This window comes from Mixophyes fleayi, chromosome 5 (genome assembly GCF_038048845.1).
Source record: "Mixophyes fleayi isolate aMixFle1 chromosome 5, aMixFle1.hap1, whole genome shotgun sequence".
Taxonomy (NCBI): domain Eukaryota; kingdom Metazoa; phylum Chordata; class Amphibia; order Anura; family Limnodynastidae; genus Mixophyes; species Mixophyes fleayi.
In genome coordinates this window covers 230,096,950-230,118,492 of record NC_134406.1, presented here as the reverse complement: position 1 = coordinate 230,118,492, position 21,543 = coordinate 230,096,950, and the positions used below count along the sequence as shown (strand labels likewise).

General features: G+C 39.7%; 1 protein-coding gene across 1 annotated transcript in view; it reads right to left on the bottom strand.

Moving 5' to 3' along the window:
* DNAJC5B (DnaJ heat shock protein family (Hsp40) member C5 beta) overlaps positions 1–7,979 on the bottom strand; it is a 31,946-nt gene extending 23,967 nt beyond the window's left edge. The window contains exon 1 of the mRNA XM_075211376.1: positions 7,873–7,979. Within this exon, the coding sequence (XP_075067477.1) occupies positions 7,873–7,979 (107 nt within the window). The remainder of the gene's footprint in view (positions 1–7,872) is intronic.
* Positions 7,980–21,543: the final 13,564 nt, after the last annotated feature.

Below are 21,543 nucleotides of genomic sequence, written 5' to 3'. Positions count from 1 at the left end.
ATGCAAATGAGTGCTGCAAATTCTTACTTTTTACCCTTATTATGGTGGTTCTTTGTGAACTGCTGGACTATGATTTATTGTTAGATTTCTCTCTACCTTGATCATGGATTGTGTTAACCTTGTATAACTGGAATTTGTGCAGTAACCCTTTCCAACCTTACATGCAGTGATAACTCTTTCTTTTGAGGACTTCAAAATCAGGTTGCATATTAGATTCTAATGCAGGAAAACGGATCATTCTAAATGTTCACCCCTGTATGTGTAATACTAGAAGTAAAGAAAGTTGCAGCTCTTAAAAATTACTTATTAATAACAAGGAACTGTTTTTTTTTCTTTACAATAAATGAAGACACTTTGGCATTCTGTGTATTACGACTTTATTCAAATGACCTTTATTATTCTAAAAAAATAATTGACATTATCATTTATACAAGCAGTTCCATCTAAGTGAGGTTCAAGTTGTTTTTCAATCAGAAGCCTGTGCGTCTCTTCCTTTCTATTTGACAAGATTGCTACTAAGGCTATCTGAACTAAACAATTGCATATAGCAGATGTATAATTTTTTATCTGCATATCACTCGATTCCAGCAGTGCAAACACCCTGTTCTATATATCCAAATATCTGTATTACATTACAAACTATACCATAAAATTGAATTTACTAATATACATATCTTATCATGTCACCATAAAGATTACATATATTCTAATGGCCATGCTTTATTTTGTATCAAAAGCTAAGTCACTTTTAAAAAATAATATATAATTCAACACCTTGTACCCAAAAGGTTATTTTATGTGTAAAATTACTTACTTGGTTGGTTTTGTGGTTAGAAACACACTGTTGGATCATTTCTAACAGCTCCTCTCTGATTACAACAGTTTCCATAGGATTCCATTATAAATGCAGCAGGCTGCAGTGTATGAAACACCTTCCCTCTTTCATCTTGCACCCAACATCATTGGGGTTTTAAACAGTGTCACTAAACCACTGCTGTTGGAAAATGGGCAGGAATGAAAGACAGTAGCTGGAGAACAAAGGGGAAACCTGAGAGGTAATAAGGGAGGTAGCCAAAGATTCAAAACCAAATTGGGCACTCGTACACGCAACGGATGTCTGAGCCAGGAGAGTTGTCTTACAAAGTCAGGAGTTGGTACACGGGCCATCAGTTAGAGTGAAAGGCAGGAATATGAAATATAGGCAGAATAATATATCTACCTCCAGAATGTATAGAATTGACCACAGACCGGAAGTCGACAGCAGGCTGAACTGAGCATGCTCCAGGAAAACTCACAAGGTACAAATTCTTTAAAACAAGTGCTAATATAAACAGCTTCCACTCTGGCTTACCAGACAGCACCACACTCTTCAAGCCAACAAGGTCATGGATCAAGTCCCATGGACTCTTTCAAAACAGACACGTTTTTATCCAAAACAGACAAATCAGTGCCTGAGAATAACGCTGAGGTCGAAGAACAACTTGTGCACTCCCAGAATCCTGAGGAGAGTCTTAGAAGGGTTTCCATGAGTACTACACACATACTACATGTGAGTCTGAAGTTTCAGATTCAGACACTGTTATAATAGAGCAGCCTCCTTTGAAAAGTCCTCAACCATTTGGAAATGCGAGGATGGGTAGTAGTGTTATTAGTGATGATGATGATTTATCCATAGAAATTGAGGAGGCTACAATGGAAGCTGCAAATGTGTAAGAGGATGAGGGGGGTAATTGTGGATCTGAAAATTAATATGTTAGACATGAACGAGTGTTAGGAACAGCAGGTAACTGCTGCATTCTTTTTGGCTGCTGCAGTGTTGTTCTCAGCTTGAGTGTGATCACCTGAACCCCTCACACCTGCAGCTCAATCTGACATCTGCCCTGATTGGCTACTACTGGTTTAAATACTTGTCAGCTCCACTCTGCCTTTGCCGGTTACAGCGTTCACATGCTTGCTTCGCCGTGCTCCTGTGTCTGTAAATAGTCTGCCTGATTACCTGATTGTAACCTGTTGTGCCCTCTGCCTGGATACCGACCTTGCTTGTTTGCTCGTGACCCTGACCTCTGCCTGTATTCTGACCTTGCTTGTTTGCTCATGGCCCTGACCTCTGCCTGGATTCGAACTCTGCCTTTTCGTCTGAGAGATCACCTCCCAGCCACACGATCATGGTGCCAGCTATTCTTTCCATCAGACTCACCTGTGTCAGCAGTGTTTCACAGTACAGATTTACTGCTCTATCTTGCTCCGGCATATTCCCTGACACTGTGCTGCTCTCTAGCTCCATCTCACAAAGGCCACAGCTGATAATACACCATCCTCTACTCCACACTGCCAACCTGTTATGCTGGTGGAGGTTGGTATTGCATCCTGTTGCTTCTCTGTGTTCCTGCTTAATCTGGTTCAGGAGTATCCTGCATCCTAGCTACCATAGGTATCGGATCTCTGCTCAGCATTCCACTGTCAAGTCCTCTGTGGCGCCTACCTACCGGAGTTGAGTTATCACTGCTCGAGAATACGTCCTGGGGACAACCGAGTACCAGTGAACATATCTGGTTCTATAGGAAAGAGGGTTGATATAGGTGAAGCTCTCGTCAACAACAGGTTCTGATAACTCAACTCTTAGGGTGCTTTCTGACAATGAGATAATAAGTAGGATAATGATGATTGTGTTGAAGTAAGGCAGTCACCAGTGTTACCACCACCAGATGCCCATGATAAGCGCATGATTATGCCAGGGCAGAAGAGGAAAAAAGAACCTCTTTTATTTGGAAATATTTTTATCTAAACCCAGACAACATTTGTCATGGCATCTGTGCCCTTTGTTATTTCAAAATAGGTAGAGGTAGGAACGTTGATCATCTAGGCACCTCCTCCTTCATACGTCATTTGAAGTAAGTTCATTCAAGTCCTGTTTCCAAAAGTGGCAAATTGTGTACAGTAGCCAGCTGCCCAGCATCAGCTAGCAGCCGAATGGATAGACAGTTGCAATCCTCACTGGCATCAACACCTTCATAATCAACCTCTTCATTATTAGTATGTAGTTCTGCAACTTTGAAATTCCAAATGACTCCCTTAAATGCAATCCATGATTCCGGAGAAACATCCTTACACACTACAACTATTGCTGCTGGGGGTTATACATCAACACAGAAGGGAAGCAAGATGACTAAGCATAATTTTAGACAAATGTCTGTGAAGCAAGCATCTGCAAGAGTAAATAAGTATGATAATCATCATCCTGTATGAAGAATACCGTTCTTGCCCTCAATTACCAACAGAATGTATAGATTACAGTGGAGATTAATTAATATTGCTTAATAATTATGATCATGACATCAGTGATGAGGATGAGGGTGACAACATGGTCATCAAAATAGAGGAAGATGACCACTTTTAGCCAAATGACCATTAGAATCGGTAAAAAATATAATTAAACTGCTATCTATTCTGTCCAGTTCATCAACCTTCAACCATAATGTTCTCTTTTGTTTTTATTTTCTCTTTTTTGGGGACCCAAACAAACCAAGCACTTCAGCCACAAAAGTGGCAGCCTCTGTCGCTGAAGTGCTTGGTTAGTTAAACTATGTGCATGTCCTTTTTAACATATGGGTGGCTGGGTGGGCCAAAGGACAATTCCATCTTACACTATTTTACATTTTGGCCTTGGTCTATCAGCTTATGTAACAGTCAAAAATTCCAGGGTCAACAGTATTATTAGGTCGCCAATTCACATAGTGGACAGTATGATTAGGTAGACAATTGAAATGTTGACACTATTATTATAGGGTTAGGGATAGGACTAGGGATATGGTTAAGGACAGGGTTAGGGATGGGTTAGGCATAGGGACAGGTCTAGAGACAGAGTTAGGAATAGGGACCGGGATTGTGTTAGGCATAATACTGTCTGCATTTGAATTGTCAACCTAATACTGTAAATACTGTCTACATTTCTACAATTTAATTAATACTACTGTTAATGTCATTATATTTTCAACTTTATAATCCTGTCTATTATGCTGCCCACCAATCACATTATGTCAATCCTGTAGCTGTCGAACACATGTATGTATTACACCTGGGTGTTGTTTCATCATCTGTTAAAGAATGTCTACTGATGTCAATGCTGTCCATCTAATGAGCTCTGATACTGCCACTGCTGTCGCCTCTCCAATGTATTTGCTGCTGACCCTCTCCAATGTATTTGCTGCTCACCCTCTCTAATTTTTTAAACATGCTGCCTAACGAGTACCTACTTGGTGTATCTTCTATATTGAATGGAAAATGTAATTGATGTAGACATCTTCAATGATGGCGAGGGTGATGATTACCATTGTGGAAGATGATCACTCTTATTCAAATGCCAATGAATAACATCCCCATTTAATCTCCAGTTGAACAGCCAACAACCAACCATGTGGACTTTCAAATTCAATTGCACATGGCTGTCTTGGGCCTTCCACTGGATGGATATGGTTTGTTTGTCAGTCCGGTTATGCCTTTGGACATCCCTGCACTGATTGGGATGAAACCAACATGAGCTGGTCCAGTAGGATCCGGGCCAGGTTTTAGGAGGGTTAAGGTCCCAGTCAGACCTCCCATTGGTGTATGCTGGCCTGAATTTTCACCCAGGGAGCCTATTCTGAGCCTACCACTGGATGGATTTGGATGAAAACTTCACAGACTGGTAACATTGGATCCCAGAAGACATACAAGGGGGTTCAGGTCTCGGTCGGACTTCACATTGAACTATGCTGGCCAGAACTCTGACCCGGTGAGCCTGTTTTAGGTCTTCCACTGAATGGATTTGGATGATATTTAATGTAAAAACACTCAACAGCTACCTCATAGGTGTGTTGGAAGAGCTGCTAAGCTGCTAATTATTTTTAAAATGTTGACAGTTACATCAAACTCATTGATAACTTAATAACGAAGATTTGAACCCGGCCGGGTACTTCAGCTAGTGTGTGTATGTGTATATATATATATATATATATATATATATATATATATATATATATATAAATATATATATATATGTGTATATGTGTGTGTATATATATATATATATATATATATATATATGTGTATATATATATATATATATATATATATAGTCTGGTTACTTTTAGGTTGAGCGCTAAACAAAATCAGAACCCCTAACAGGAAAATCGCACGAAAACAGAAAAGCTGCACAGTTTTCATAAATGACCCATAAATAGAAGGTCTGACCAGGCATAGGGCAAGTGCCATATTAGTGACAGTTTTCTGTTGCAAGTGCTACTTATTTTTCCTAAATATTATGTCACAATGTCACTGAAAGGATCTACCTGTTGTCACTAAGCTTCACTTTCTTCCCTACTGAGGCACGATGGGTGAGGAAATGATAATGTCCTATTTACCCTGCTTTACAGGTATGGCATTCTAAATGATTATCGCAAATGATTTCAACTACTTTCATACATGCACCTCCATTATGGTCCTTTAGAGCCAGGAATTCATGATTTTGAAGTGAAGTACCTATACCTATGAGTTGTACGCATCCACACTTGATTGCCACTTCTGATTGGCTGATTGCAATTTCGCCTCTGAAGCGGCTGGGTGCTGTCACCAATGATAGTGCATGTAATAGAGGATTTTGTGTGTGTGTTTAACGAAAAAATGTTTTTGGTAGTTTGATGCATACATGAAAAGGAAGGTTATACCTGTTGTATTGTATGAAGCCGAATAGCAATAGGTTTTCCCTATAAAAATAAATGTCTACATGCATGCGCTACAGATGCAGAGCAGAACGCATTTTGAGATGCTTCCGACTCCACGTATGGGCTGAAATACGCTATTTTTGCATATGTATTATTGGGCCGCGAATTACCTCCAAGTTGCGTTCAATTTTACATCAGGCCCCATGTTTTTAAATCCAACTTCAAACACCGGCTAGTGGGACCATTTTAGAAATACGCATAAGAATAAGCCCAATACCAGTTCAGAAAATTATTGTCTCAGTTTTAAAACTGAAAAAAATAAAGCAAATTATGGGAGAGTGATTTATATACTCTATGGATTTGTTATCCAACAATATGTAATCTAAGCAGGGTCTGTCTGCCATGTGTCATTTCTATTCTAATTGGTTTTCAATACAAATCTTAGATTTTCAAACAACTAAGGAATATAAATTTGCAAATTAGACTTATGTGAAAACCTGCGGTGGAATACACAGGCATTAATCAGAAGTACTAATATGTGTACATTTCTATATTGCTAACATTATTAATATAAATGAGGAATTGATGATACTTATGTTATGTACAGTAGTAGAAAATGGTCCAGCAAAGAGCACCATGAATAAATGAATAACCAACGTGTTGTTCCAAAACATATCATATCATACACTATTATGTTCCAATGCTTTGGAGAGGGCAAATAACAACAGTATATGTGTACATATCACTGTTATTCTACAGCCTGTTAGGCACAATTCTTGGTTCCAATAACTGTACAATATTGTATTATTTTGTTGCTGTGCCACAGTCAGCCACTGCAGCTCAGGATCATTACATTCATAACGATCAATGTTTGAACTGTACCACATATCTTCCCTAAGATTATATTATCACAATTATGAAGAATATTGACTTTCCAAGGCAATCTTTTAAAATGTATCCATGATTTAAAAATGCACAGTAGCACTTTAACTTTTATCAATGTCTTTTCTTTTCTTTTTTACAATAAGCAGGGGATAAAACTTTGTCTTCAGTCACACAATAAAATAAATACATATTAAAACATTGCATATGAACGTCATATATATTGATATAAAAAATAGTATTGCAAACAGAACAGATATAGGCTTGTCAAAAAAAGGGAAAATACAAAGAATGCAAAAATATATATTACTATGTAAAATGCAGAACTGTGTTTTCTATTGAGAGGACCATGAAGAGACAGGAGTTATTCTCTCATATTGAGGAATTTCACCATCCAATGAGGCCACAAGTTCATTAGCAGTAGCAGCTAACCATTTGAACAACTAGGTCAATAGAAATAAGTCAGAATCTCCATTTGTAGGTGCTATGGAACAGTATATAGTAGTATTTATATAGTAGGTGTAAAGGGATCAAAATATGTAGGGCCCTGTTATCTTAAACTATAAGAACTATCTAGCACCATGGTTCATGGCTCCGTGTCCAAAATCATTGCTCCTCCTCCCCCACCCCACCCAAAAAAATATAATTGGGCACATAGGGCAAACAATATTTCCATACTGAAGAGATGCCCTGCTAAAAGCACGTTACACCCTACAACACATTTTTAGAATGTAGAATTGTTGTTGTTTAGTGCTAGTGTTGGGACTACCATTAGGAAACCTAGGTGATATTGTAGTGCCCCAATATTTAAGGATGCCTTAAACACTGAATGAGGGACATAATGACACTCATACTGGTTTTAAAAACACCCCCAACATGGAGTACTGCCGCTGACGCGGAGGAGAAGCAGCTGGCAACTTCTAACCTGTGAGGCTGTCTTCTCCACAATGTCAGTGATATACTGGGAGTATGGCGCTGAACTATGATGTCACAGCCCAGCGCCACACTCCCAGTCTGAGGAGCATAAAATACCTCCTCCACCTCCTACCTGCTAATGTAAGAAGCAGCGGGGTTTGGGGCACCACCTCTGAGAAGACTCCAATGAGTGTTTGTGTAGGGCATTATTAAACTACAGTTTTTGTCTGAGGTATATAAGAGAAGGATACAACGCTTGCATTCAAATTTTATTCATACACAAAAATCATTGCAAATATTTTTCTGGTTTTCGTTGTTGCGAATACTTAAGCCCTGCAAACTCAATTGCATAGGAATGAGAAAGTTAAAAATATACCTGTAAGATTTCTTGATTTCATCAGGAGTTGCCCCTTTCTCCAAGCCAAGGGTTTGATATAATGCCTCTCCTGAGGTGGACAAAGAACGCTGTCTCTGGTCAGACATCCTGATCTAGAATAGCACATGTAAAATCAGACCCTATACCACCATTTCTTTGGATATCATAAACAATAAATACATTTTTTTATTGAATAGCACATGTCACATATGTCAAAGGAATGTTAAATCTTTACTCAAATCTGTACTCAGTCATAACAACCGATTAATAGAATGGCACTAGCAAGCCATACTCTTTGTACTGTCTCTAAGTTTGCATTCCCTAACTTGGAACAGAACTACAATCTCCCTTATACTGGTCGTATTTTACATCTTAACTTTGGAGCACAGACATTGTATATTTCCTTTGCAACTACTGCCCATGATTTCAAAATGTTAGAAGTCCACTGTTGGGATAAATGGCCACTTTGAGATTATCATTAAAGAGAAGTATAGATGAGCAAAGTAGTGGTCGAATGTCACTCAAATCAATTTTCATGGTGGAATATTCCATTTCCCATAGGTGCGAAGTTCCAGTGATATAATTTTCTGTGGTGTGATTGGGGTAGGAATAGGGAGATTCTTTGTGGAACACTTAAGGTCAAATTCACATGGAGGAACAGTTTTGAAAATCACCCCTATCTCCAAGTTGAAGGCCTTTGATAATCGGGGTGGCTGTTCTTGCACCTCTCCTTCCCTATAGAGTGGTTTTTACAAATTAAATCTGAAATAACTAAAATTGTTGAGTAAGCTTTAAATAAACACATATTCAAGACTACAGGAACTCTGTAACATTTCCCATAAAGGTAAAAACATTATAATGAAAAGCAGCATGGTAATAAAATATGGAGGAGCGTGTTAGAGGAATAAAATGTCACCATTAACTTGGTTCATCATGGAAGAGGGCTGATATGGAAAAGAATACCTGGCACAATGCAAATGCCTCAATATTAAGGAGGAAATCTGGGCTTGCTGAAAACTGTGAATTGATGGATCCTGCTTCTCGTACTCAAGTTGTGACCGCCCATCAAATTCATTTCTAGTCCGTCATTAGGAAATAATGAATACACCTGTGTAAGCATATACATAGTTCCACTATCTTATCGTGGCCCTTTCTCTCTGGATTAACTGTCTTATTTCCCTAGTTTTCCATCCAGCCACATTGGAGCTATCCCTGTGGAAAATCCAGGGATACACTCCTTCACTATGCTCCCGCTCAGTGCAGCCCATCTCCAAATGCCTTTATCGATGGATGGCCAACCCCCACAGACCACAGCTGAGTTGACACGACCGGATGTTGGGAATTTCCAGGGGGAATAAAGACCATGTTCTAGGAAACTTCAAGAGAATTAGTTGGTTTTTTTTGTAAAATTGGTTAAGAATAGATAGTGGTATGTGGGGATGCAGTTACAAGTCCTATCTTTTCATTTCATTGTTCACAACATTATGCAAGATGAAAGTAGGCTGTAAAATATGTAATAAATACAACATATACCAGCCTTAACAGAATGAACAATAGTAAAATATAATTGTAACTTACTATAATAAGTCATTTAATTACAGCTGCACTGCATACAAACTAAGTATACACCAGAACACAACGGGTCACTAGTTTAAACACGTTACCTATAATGGGTGATTTTCATGGAGTCACATCATCATCATCATTTATTTATATAGAGCCAACATATTCCGTAGAGCTTTACAATTGGGGACAAACAACGTAAACTAATAAATAAACTGGGTAAAATAGACAGAGAGGTGAGAAGGCCCTGCTCGCAAGCTTACAATCTATGGGAATGTTAACAAGTCAATATCTTATTAAAGATCAAGTGTAGTTGTTAATTAGTTGTTAAATAGTCTTACATATTTTAATTTATAAACTATCCTCTGTAAAACTATATATAAACTGATTAAATACATGAAAGTGTTTGCACATAACAATGAAATAAAATTAAATAAGTTTAAAAATGAATGGTCTAAAGTATTAAACCATATTGCAAACTGTACTCCCTGTTAAAAAAACACAGATATACTTAGTGTGCCAGCAAAATGAGATATACTGCAACAGACCTGGCTATATGAATACATTGATTTGTAATTGTGAACAGGGAGGTTCTAATTTTGTGTGGTGCATGATATCTTCAGGAAATATGTTGCTGTGCTGTAAACTAACTCTACCATTCAAACCTTATGAGCCTTAGGGAAATCTAATCGCAATTATAGGTGATAAAGTTCATTATTCATTTCCTTTCTGTTTCATGTTTTATTAACTGGCTTACAGCTTAAACGTTTTAGCATCAATTCAATTTATTCCTAATGTTTCCTACTTTTCTTTATGAAGACCAATAAATAGCTAGTCCAAGTCACCAAGATGTTTTAAAGCCTTCTGTTCTTGAACATGAAGAGGTTTATAAAACTCCAAGTCATGGGAGGATATTGAAGTATTAAATAACAAATGAAATAATAGCTTGTTATACATTACTTTGTAACTTCAAGTAAACTGGGGGCATATCCTAGTCCCTATCATATGGAGCTTTCGGCTGCAAGAAACTTAATCCACTGTTCATTCATAATTAATCAAGGACGGTAATCAGTTTCCCTACAATAAAATATTTGTATTATGCAGTGTTTTAGCTCAATTCAGACCGTAAGAGTGTATAAAACAGGGGATTATAATGATAGCACAAAAAAAATCCCAAGTGGTTTGTTAAATGATACAAAGTAATTTAGGCATTACATGAATCAATAAACTTAAATTAATTGTTATGTTTGTTTTATTTAAACAAAGGAAACATCATATACAGTTAAAAAAAATAAAATAAAAGGAATGCATTATTTAAATTAATAATTAAAATAATGAGAAAGATATATTTAAGTAAATATTTTAGTTATTTTTTGGTATAGAGCATGTTTTGTTTTTTTCACATTTTATCCCCTGTCCATCTCTGGGAGGATAAATGTGCTGAAAAAACTGCTGGTCACATACGAGGAGATTTCATCTGCCATCGTTCTGAAATCACCACGTGTATGGTCTCAAATTGAACTCTTTACTTAATAACAAAATAAGATTGAAATCAACTAGATTGGTTACAGGCCTGAGCATAAATCTAATTGGCTGTGGATCATATTGGCATGTATGTGTGGTTTTAATGACTGTTGTAAAAGAACAACTTACTCCAAGGTAAAGCACCCCATTGCAAAAAAATAAACCAGCAATTGTGTTAATTTATCATGCCACACATGTACATAATAGTCAATGTAGTTGTAGAAATACCTTGATGCCTTACTAATCTCTCCCAGTAAAATCACAAACGTACAACGGCTTACACTTTATGTAAAAACGCTTTCTGATAAGGATTTTCTTCTTGTGAGAGCTATGACGAAATCAGTAGCAGTGAAAAGCACATGTGTAGCAAAAGTATCCATATGAATAGAGGATGCAAATAAAACACCTTGATTGTTATAATAACTATAAACTGAGAATGAATGGGGGAGTCAGTAGGTGACAGGTAATGACAGCGATGACAGTAATGAGGGAGGTAAACTACTTAGCTTCTAATGAACATCAGACATCGGTAACAGGTAACTCACAAGAACCAGGCACTAGGAGCCTCTCTACCCCACCATTCAGTACCCCAGCAGCTCCAATGTTCTAAATAGGCAACAAAATGCATTGGGGAAAAAAGAAGAAATGTTCCCTAAGATGTGTCATTCATTCAATTTAGTTACACACCTGTGTAACTGATATACTAAAGAAAAATGTACCAGTAATTTTACAGTAACAATTAGCAAACCAACAAACTACAACTAAGCAATCCCCACATGCAAAATGAATGCCAAGAATTATAAAAAAAAAGTTAAACTTTAAACTACACTCCACAAAGTTGGAAAAAAGACATGAGAGCCACCAATAGCCTTTTTGTACCATATAAGAATACAATACAACCATAGGATGACATATTACTAGAATAAAGGCATATTTATAGACTAAACAATGCAATCATCGTTATACCTGTAATTTTGCTAAATAAAAAAAAATGTATTTGGGAAATGTCTTACCTGCTGCAATGCTTCTGCTTTTATTCCGTCTCAGGTAAGAGGATGGGGCGTAGTTGTGGCAAATGGGGTCCTATTACTTATTGTTACTTTGAAATTCTATCCACGAGCTCTCCTGAAAACCTAAGCAGTATTGCAATATTAATGACACGTTGCTATTGTGATGTCATTGATATAAATTACATAATATATTAATTAGGCTTGATCATGGATTTTCTCCTTGTATATATTCCTGTAGTAACCATGAAGAATTAAAAGAAACAAAATCACTTCTACTACTGATAATAATATTAATAATGCAAAGAAAAGTATAAAGCAACAATAAATAGACGTGTTTTGTGCATTGGAAAACTAATATAAATATAGACTCCTATCATGGCTGGCGCTACCATTAGGCAAACCTACACCATTTTCTCAGGCGCCAATGGTTAATAAATATCCAGATTAGGTGTAGGCTCATGTGTGGTAAGTTAGGATCATGTGTAAGATAGAGACTTTCTTACCCATGCATTAGTTCATCTGGGTAACAACTCAGGGATGAGTGGGCAAATTTTGGCCTTGAGTGCAAACACAAGATAGTGCAAGCTCAAATAAGAGGTCCAGGGTTCTGCTAAAACTATGATGTGAACGTGATTTGCTTAATGTGTGTGTGGTTCAACACAGCCAATGAAATATAGGGAAAATTGTTATTTTAAAGAGCTAGAATGTGACCCAACCTAGCGCTATCTCGCCAGTATTCAACATAGAGTTTATTCTAGTGACCTTCATACAATACAAAGAGATTTCTTGTTTCCATATAGCAAGAATATAATGCAGTGACCCCTATTCAATACAGAAAGCATTTTAGTGACAAATAAACAATTCAGAAACCATAGTGACCGATATACAATAATAAGAGAATTTGAGTGACCGCTATGTAAAATAGTTAACAGTCCAGTGACAAAAAAATACAAAGAGCACCCTAGTGAACAATGTACAATACAGAGAACATTTGAGTGACTGATCTACAATTCATAGAGCATTTTAATGACCTCTGTACAGTACAGAGAGCATTGTAGTGGCCACTATACAGAACAGAGGTCATCTTGGTGATTGATATAAAATAAGGGAGTGCATCTAAGTGACTGATATACAATACAGAGAACATTTGAGTGACTGATATACAATTCATAGAGCATTTTAATGACCTCTGTACAGTACAGAGTGCATGCTAGTGACCACGATACAGAACAGAGATGATCTTGGTGATTGATATAAAATAAGAGAGTGCATCTAAGTGACTGATATACAATACAGAGACCATTATATTGAAAAATACACAATATATAGACCCCCCGAGTGACCAACATAGAAAACAGAGAGCATTTTATTGACCATTATGTGAACCACAGTGCATGCTAGTAACCAGTCTGGAGTGCCAATATCTATAATACAGACTCCAGTTCTCTGGTGGCTTAACAATGTAGACCCTATTCCCCAAACCTATGGTGACTTTAAAATGCAAAGTCCACAAATCTCTGCAGTCTTTATAATTGAGGTCACCACCCAAATCTTTGATGGTAAAACAATGCAGACCTAGATCTCTGGTGGCAACACAATGCAGACTTAAATAGATCACATACTCCTGCTGTGGTTGTTGGGAACTCACCAGTGAGTCCGGCGTCTGGTGGGCTTCATTGCTTGGCACCATGGCGAGCCCTGATTGGCCGTATGACATTGGCACGCTGCTGGCTACTTAAGCCGGCATGTACCACCATTGTTATAAGTTCAATGGGAGCAGATGTCGGGGGACAGATGGTGCGAAAGAAGAAGGAGAAGAAGACGCCGCGAGCAACAGTAGAAGAAGGAAGATGACGGAAAAAAAAGAAGATGTCGCACTCAAGCAAAGAAGCAAGAAGGCGACGGACGGACAAGAACAGTGAGCCGAGGCAGAGAGCCTTTGTCAGGGCATAGAGCTACTCTGCTTCCTGAAGACCATCAGGATCAACACCAGCAGGCGGATCCGGCCGCCAGCCCCTCAGCAAAGACTGTGTGAACAGGAGGAGCAACTTGGGTGGGTCTGTGTGGATTCCTGAGTGTCTCCAGTAAACCAGGTAAGACAGCCGTAGCAATCTGTTCATTCTCATAGGGTGTTACATGGTCTTACACTGTCTCTCAGCATAATGTATAATCCAAAACTAGCCCTTAGCCTTTTATTACCATCCCTAGCCCTTTAGTATCACCCCTTTCAAATTAATAGGTTTCTATCGGCGCCCCTGTCCTGGCTAATCAATTTTAATAAATTAAGCTAAATGAAGATAATTCCGCTCTTATCATTGCAATAAGAAATGCAATCATTGCAATAATTAATGTGAACAATATGCAATGGGTCACAAATAGACCTCTTAGTGAGTCAGAACATGTAAGTCAGTTCATGAGAAGGCGTGGCTTAACAAGTCACTTATCTAGCACATTCTAGAAAATGATAGCGATAATCTGATTGGTTGATATGGGCAACACCCCTACATTTACTTTTTAGAAGGTTTGATACATTTACCCCATATATTCATTTTAATACCACCAATCATCATTGCAAAGAATACACAAAAGACAAATAAAAAACAAAGACAAACACTATGAGGGGTATTCAATTGTTCGGCTTGACGGCCGAAATACTCGCGCTCTAAAACTATTACCGTTAATACGATAATTACTTGCTGAATTTCAGCTCGCAGTTCCCTGAGCTGCAAGCTGAAATTCAGAGAGTAAATTACTGTATGAACGGTTTTTAAGCGCAATTTTACCGTATTAATGGTAATAGTTTTAGTGCGCGAGTTTTTCGGCCGTCAAGCCGAACAATTGAATACCCCCCCTATGTATTTAAAAATAAAGCTACATCAGGAAATACTGATGACAAGTAAACTATTATAAATATTCATATATCATTCATCTATACTTCTGTAAAATGTATTTAGACACATGATTACTCTTATAACAAGGTAAGAGAAAAGGATCAAGTACAATTCTATCATCCATATCCAAAAAGCCTCATGTTTAAGGAACAGATTAGGGGCCTGATTCATTAAGGATCTTAACTTGAGAAACTTCTTATTTCAGTCTCCTGGACAAAACCATGTTACAATGCAAGGGGTGTAAATTAGTATTCTGTTTTGCACATAAGTTAAATACTGTCTGTTTTTTCATGTAGCACACAAATATCAACTTTAAATGTCTGTGTACAAATAAGCTAACAAGTATTTGTGTGCTACATGAAAAAACAGTCAGTATTTAACTTATATGCAAAACAGAACACTCATTTGCACCCCTTGCATTGTAACATGGTTTTGTCCAGGAGACTGAAATAAGAAGTTTCTCAAGTTAAGAATCTTAATGAATTAGGCCCCAGGTCTGTTAATTGGTAATACTGGTGTAATTTGAATCTCAATGTGTTATACGTTATTCACCAGGTCTGTTTTTGGCTTATTAAATTTTTTAAACATCAAGAACATATTAAGATTAGAACACTATCAATCTCCCATATATATATATATATATATATATATATATATATATATATTACAAATATATAAATAAGAAATACTTATATTTGATCTTTTGGGCAGGTGTTCCCCAATAGGATTCTCAATGGTGTGATCCAAACATGAAAAACATAATTATTCAAACAGAATACTGTAATATTGTATGAATTAATATACATATATCGTAAACATTCAAAATATATAGTCTGTGATTCTTTTTGTTCTTTTTATTCTTTCACAGTGTGACTTCTCCTTACAAGACCAAAACTTGGGAATCACTTATCATAAAGTGTGAATCTGTGAACCGCATTCCATAGTGAATATCCCCTCTAGGTGGCGCACTTACTGGAAACAGTCTGGTTTTTCACATATCTCTAGCCTCAATGGCTCCTCAATAGTGTATGGAGGGACGTTTTGACAAAATTAGGGATGTGCACCGGCGACTTTTGAGGTCTCGTGTTTTGTGTTTTGGATCCGGATTTTCGTTATTTTTGAGGTTCGGATTTGTCTCGCAAAACACTTGACGAAAGGTCTCGGTTCGGATTTAAGGTATTGGATTCGGATTTTTTTTGAAAAAAACATAAAAAGTTTAAAAATCAAGTTTTTGGGCTTATTTTCACTCCTAGGCTATTATTAACCTTAATAACATTCAATAACAAGCATTTCCACTAATTTACAGTGTATTCTGAACACCTCACAATATAGTTATTAGTCCAAAACGTTGCAAAAAGGTATCTTTCCGGACTGCGTAGAGGAGTGGGTCACCACAATATATATTAAAAACCCTGAACTTTTATGATTCGCACCAATAATTGTACCTGGACTGCGTAGAGGAGTGGGTCACCACAATATCTTAAAAACCCTGAACTTTTATGATTCGCACCAATAATTGTACCTGGACTGCGTAGAGGAGTGGGTCACCACAATATCTTAAAAACCCTGAACTTTTATGATTCGCACCAATAATTGTACCTGGACTGCGTAGAGGAGTGGGTCACCACAATATCTTAAAAACCCTGAACTTTTATGATTCGCACCAATAATTGTACCTGGACTGCGTAGAGGAGTGGGTCACCACAATATCTTAAAAACCCTGAACTTTTATGATTCGCACCAATAATTGTACCTGGACTGCGTAGAGGAGTGGGTCACCACAATATATTAAAAACCCTGAACTTTTATGAATCGCACCAATAAATGTACCTGGACTGCGTAGAGGAGTGGGTCACCACAATATATATAATAAGAAAACCATCAACTTGTTTGATTCGCACCAATAAATGTACCTGGACTGCGTAGAGGAGTGGGTCACCACAATATATTAAAAACCCTGAACTTTTATGAATCGCACCAATAAATGTACCTGGACTGCGTAGAGGAGTGGGTCACCACAAGATATATTAAAAACCCTGAACTTTTATGATTCGCACCAATAAATGTACCTGGACTGCGTAGAGGAGTGGGTCACCACAATATATTAAAAACCCTGAACTTTTATGAATCGCACCAATAAATGTACCTGGACTGCGTAGAGGAGTGGGTCACCACAATATATATAATAAGAAAACCATCAACTTGTTTGATTCGCACCAATAAATGTACCTGGACTGCGTAGAGGAGTGGGTCACCACAATATATTAAAAACCCTGAACTTTTATGAATCGCACCAATAAATGTACCTGGACTGCGTAGAGGAGTGGGTCACCACAAGATATATTAAAAACCCTGAACTTTTATGATTCGCACCAATAAATGTACCTGGACTGCGTAGAGGAGTGGGTCACCACAATATATTAAAAACCCTGAACTTTTATGATTCGCACCAATAATTGTACCTGGACTGCGTAGAGGAGTGGGTCACCACAATATATTAAAAACCCTGAACTTTTATGAATCGCACCAATAAATGTACCTGGACTGCCTAGAGGAGTGGGCACTGGGCACCACAATAAAATATATAAAAAACCTTCAACAGGTCTGCATTACACTACACATACGGCTGCTCCTCCATCCTCTCCATCATATACATGTTGGAGTTTTAGCGTGTGACAACCTCTTGTTTTTGATAATGTCAGTGCATTTTGAATATTTTTCAATTTGCCCCACACCACTGAATGTACTTTATCTATGATACGCATCTATCTATCTTGACTGCGTAGTGGGGTGGCCCCGGTACCCAATTTGATACCGGGGCCACAATAAAATAAATACACCCTCCACGTGTCAGAATTCCACCAAACAAGTATCTGGACTGCGTAGTGGGGTGGCCCCGGTACCCAATTTGATACCGGGGCCACAATAAAATAAATACACCCTCCACGTGTCAGAATTCCACCAAACAAGTATCTGGACTGCATAGTGGGGTGGCCCCGGTACCCAATTTGATACCGGGGCCACAATACCTCCTCCAAACATGCTCCAGACAATTCGTCATTGACAGACCCCAGACAGACAGGGTCGTAGTGTTATTGTTTGACTTTGTAAACCCAAAAAAATGTCCCTGTTGCACTTGCACATAGTCGTGCAATGAAGACTGACTTTTTCATTTAAAGGCACGATCTTTAAAGTGTCAGAAAGAGAGAGAAGACACAGGAGAGGAGAGTTGTAGCTGGGGACCTGGGGTGGAAGCTCCCAGGCTCCCCCAGCATTGCCTGGAAGTCTGAGCGTGGTGACTGAGCCAGGGCAAGGAATGTGTGCCCTGGATGAGGGGGAGAACTCCATGCCACTATAGTGAACCCAAGAGAGAGGGGGACACTGCACATGGAAGAGGCCCTGGAGTGAGGGCTGCTACAAGAGGCATGGTAGCTGTAGTGTCAGATCCTGAGGCTGAGAGTACACAGAGTGACGTGTCAGAGCACAGGAGACATTATCCCCGCAGAGGAGGGATGAGCTGCAGTTGAGAGGTCTGTTGTTGAAATAGGACATGCACACTTTAACAAACCAATCATTTCAGCGACAGGGCCTACCAAACAACTTTGACTGAAATGATTGGTTTGTTTGGGCCCCCACACCAAAAAAGCTATTCATCTCTCCCTGTACAGACTAAACAGGCTCTACTGAGGCAAGATGTCGTCCTCATCCTCAACCTCTGATTCCTCTCCCCCTACAGTGTGTACTTCCTCCTCATCACACATTATCAATTCGTCCCCGCTGGACTCCACAACCACAGGTCCCTCTGTAGTATCTGGAGGGCAGTGCTGTACTTCATTGAGGAATTGATTATTCATTTTTATAAACATCATTTTTTCAACGTTGTGAGGAAGCAACCTCCTTCGCCGCTCACTGACCAGGTTCCCCGCTGCACTAAAAACTCTTTCCGAGTACACACTGGAGGGGGGACAACTCAGGTAAAATAGAGCCAGTTTGTACAGGGGCTTCCAAACTGCCTTTTTTTCCTGCCAGTAACAATATGGACTGTCTGACATGTCTACTTGGATGGTGTCAGCAAAGTAATCATCCACAATTTTTTCTATTGTCACAGCATCCAATGCAGCGAGAGTAGACATGTCTGCAATGGTTGGCAGGTCCTTCAGTCCGGACCAGATGTTATCAGCATCCCCGCCAGTGCCTCTTTTGGGAAAACTGAGCTTTTTCCTCGCAGCCATAGATGTGGAAGAAAATGAGGGTGGAGCTGTTGGCATGTCACGGTCCTCTTCAGAGGACAATCTCCTGACCAGCAGGTCTTTGCACCGCTGTAGATTTGTGTCCGCCGGAAACAGAGACACAACATACGCTTTAAACCGAGGATCGAGCACGGTGGCCAGAATGTATTCCTCTGACTTTAAAAGAGTGACCACCCTCGGATCCTGGCAAAGCGTACGAAGGGCTACATCCACAAGAGCTACATGCTTGCTGTAATCGCAATGGCTTACCAGCTCCTCCCTCACTTTCTCCAGCTGCTTCTGCAACAGCCTGATCAGGGGAATGACCTGACTCAAGCTGGCAGTGTCGGAACTGACTTCTCGTGTGGCAAGTTCAAATGGCTGCAGAACCTTGCACAACACGGAAATCAGTCTCCACTGCGCTTGACTCAGGCGCATCCCCACTCCTTTGCCTATGTCGTAGGTGGCTGTGTAGGCCTGAATGGCCTTTTGCTGCTCCTCCATCCTCTGCAGCATATAGAGGGTGGAGTTCCAGCGCGTCACAACCTCTTGTTTGAGGTGATGGCAGGGCAGGTTCAAGCTTTTTTGATGTGCCTCTAGTCTGCGGTAGGCACTGGCTGAATGCCGAAAGTGTCCAGCAATTTTGCGCGCCACCGCAAGCATCTCCTGCACACCCCTGTCACTCTTGAGGTAATGCTGCACCACCAAATTAATGGTGTGGGCAAAACATGGGACGTGCTGGAAATTGCCCATATTTAATGCCCGCACAATGTTACTGGCATTGTCTGACACCACAAATCCCCATGAGAGTCTAAGTGGGGTAAGCCACTGGGAGATAATTTCCCTCATTTTCTCTAATATGTTGTCAGCGTTGTGCCTCTTATTAAAGCCTGTAATGCACAATGTTGCCTGCCTTTGCATGAGCAGCCATTTTGTAGATGCTGCTACTGATGCAGCTGTTGCTGTTGCTGCGGAAGGGGATGCATCTACCCAGTGGGCTGTCACAGTCATATAGTCCTTCGTTTGCCCAGAACCACTTGTCCACATGTCCGTGGTTAAGTGGACAGTGGGTACAACCGCATTTTTAAGAGCACTGAGGACACTTGATCGTACTTCTCTGTACATTTTTGGTATCGCCTGCCTAGTGAAGTGGAATCTCGAGGGGATTTGGTACCGGGGACACAATACCTCCATCAACCCTCTAAATCCCACTCCACTGATGGCGGACACCGGGCGCACGTCTAACACCAACATTGCAGTTACAGCCGCAGTTATACGCTTTGCAATAGGGTGACTACTATCGTATTTGGTGGTCATGGCAAACGACTGTTGGACGGTCAATTGTTTGGTGAAAGACTTAGCGGTTTTACGACTTCCCCTCTGGGAAGATGACCGACTAACAGCAGCAACAGCAGCAGTGGCAGTAGTAGGCGTACCGCTGCAGGATTCCTCGGATGAATCCCGTATTGAGGAGGACTCAGTCTGGCTGCTGACTTGGGCTGCAGGACTGAATCTGATGGAGATTGTGGAGGAAGTTGACGAGGAGGGTGTTGCTGGTGTGTATCCAACTGGACCACGGGATTTAGGTGTCCCTGTACCGATGAGGGTCCTAGCCCCAGTTCCTGAACTAACCACTGAACTATGAAGGTTATTCAGGTGACGTATAAGGGAGGATGTTCCTAGGTGGGCAAGATCCTTACCCCTGCTTATTTGAGCTTTACATAAGCTACATATTGCCATACATTGGTTGTCTGGATTTGGATAAAAATAACTCCAGACCGAAGAGGTGCATTTTTTGGTCTTCTGACCAGGCATGACGATGGGCTTTTTCATCCCATGGACATCAGCTGTTTCCCCCCCTGGTGCCTCATTTACAATAACCACATCACCATCCTCATCATCAAGTTCCTCCACAGCGCCAGCTACATCATCAATAGCCTCCTCCCGAGCCACCTCTTCCCGTACAGTGATGGGAAGGTCAGGCTTGACAACCACCAACACCCTTGGACTCGCCTTGGGGATTTGTGATAATTTCTCTTTAGAAGGCAGAGTTGTTTGCTGTTTTGTTGCTGACAGCATAACTCTCTTCAATTTTTTGTAGGGGGGGGGAGGAGGAGGAGGGCTAAGATCCGTGGGTGAAGCTGAACCACTAGTCATGAACACGGGCCAGGGCCTAAGCCGTTCCTTGCCACTCCGTGTCGTAAATGGCATATTGGCAACTTTACGTTTCTCCTCAGATGATTTTAAGTTTCTCTTTTTGCTACTTTTTCTTAACTTGGGCTTTTTGGATTTTACATGCCCGGTACTACGAGATTGGGCATCGGGCTTGGAAGACGACGTTGATGGCATTTCATCGTCTATGTCATGACTAGTGGCAGCAGCTTCAGCATTAGGAGGAAGTGGGTCTTGATCTTTCCCTACTTTATCCTCCAAATTTTTGGTCTCCATTATATG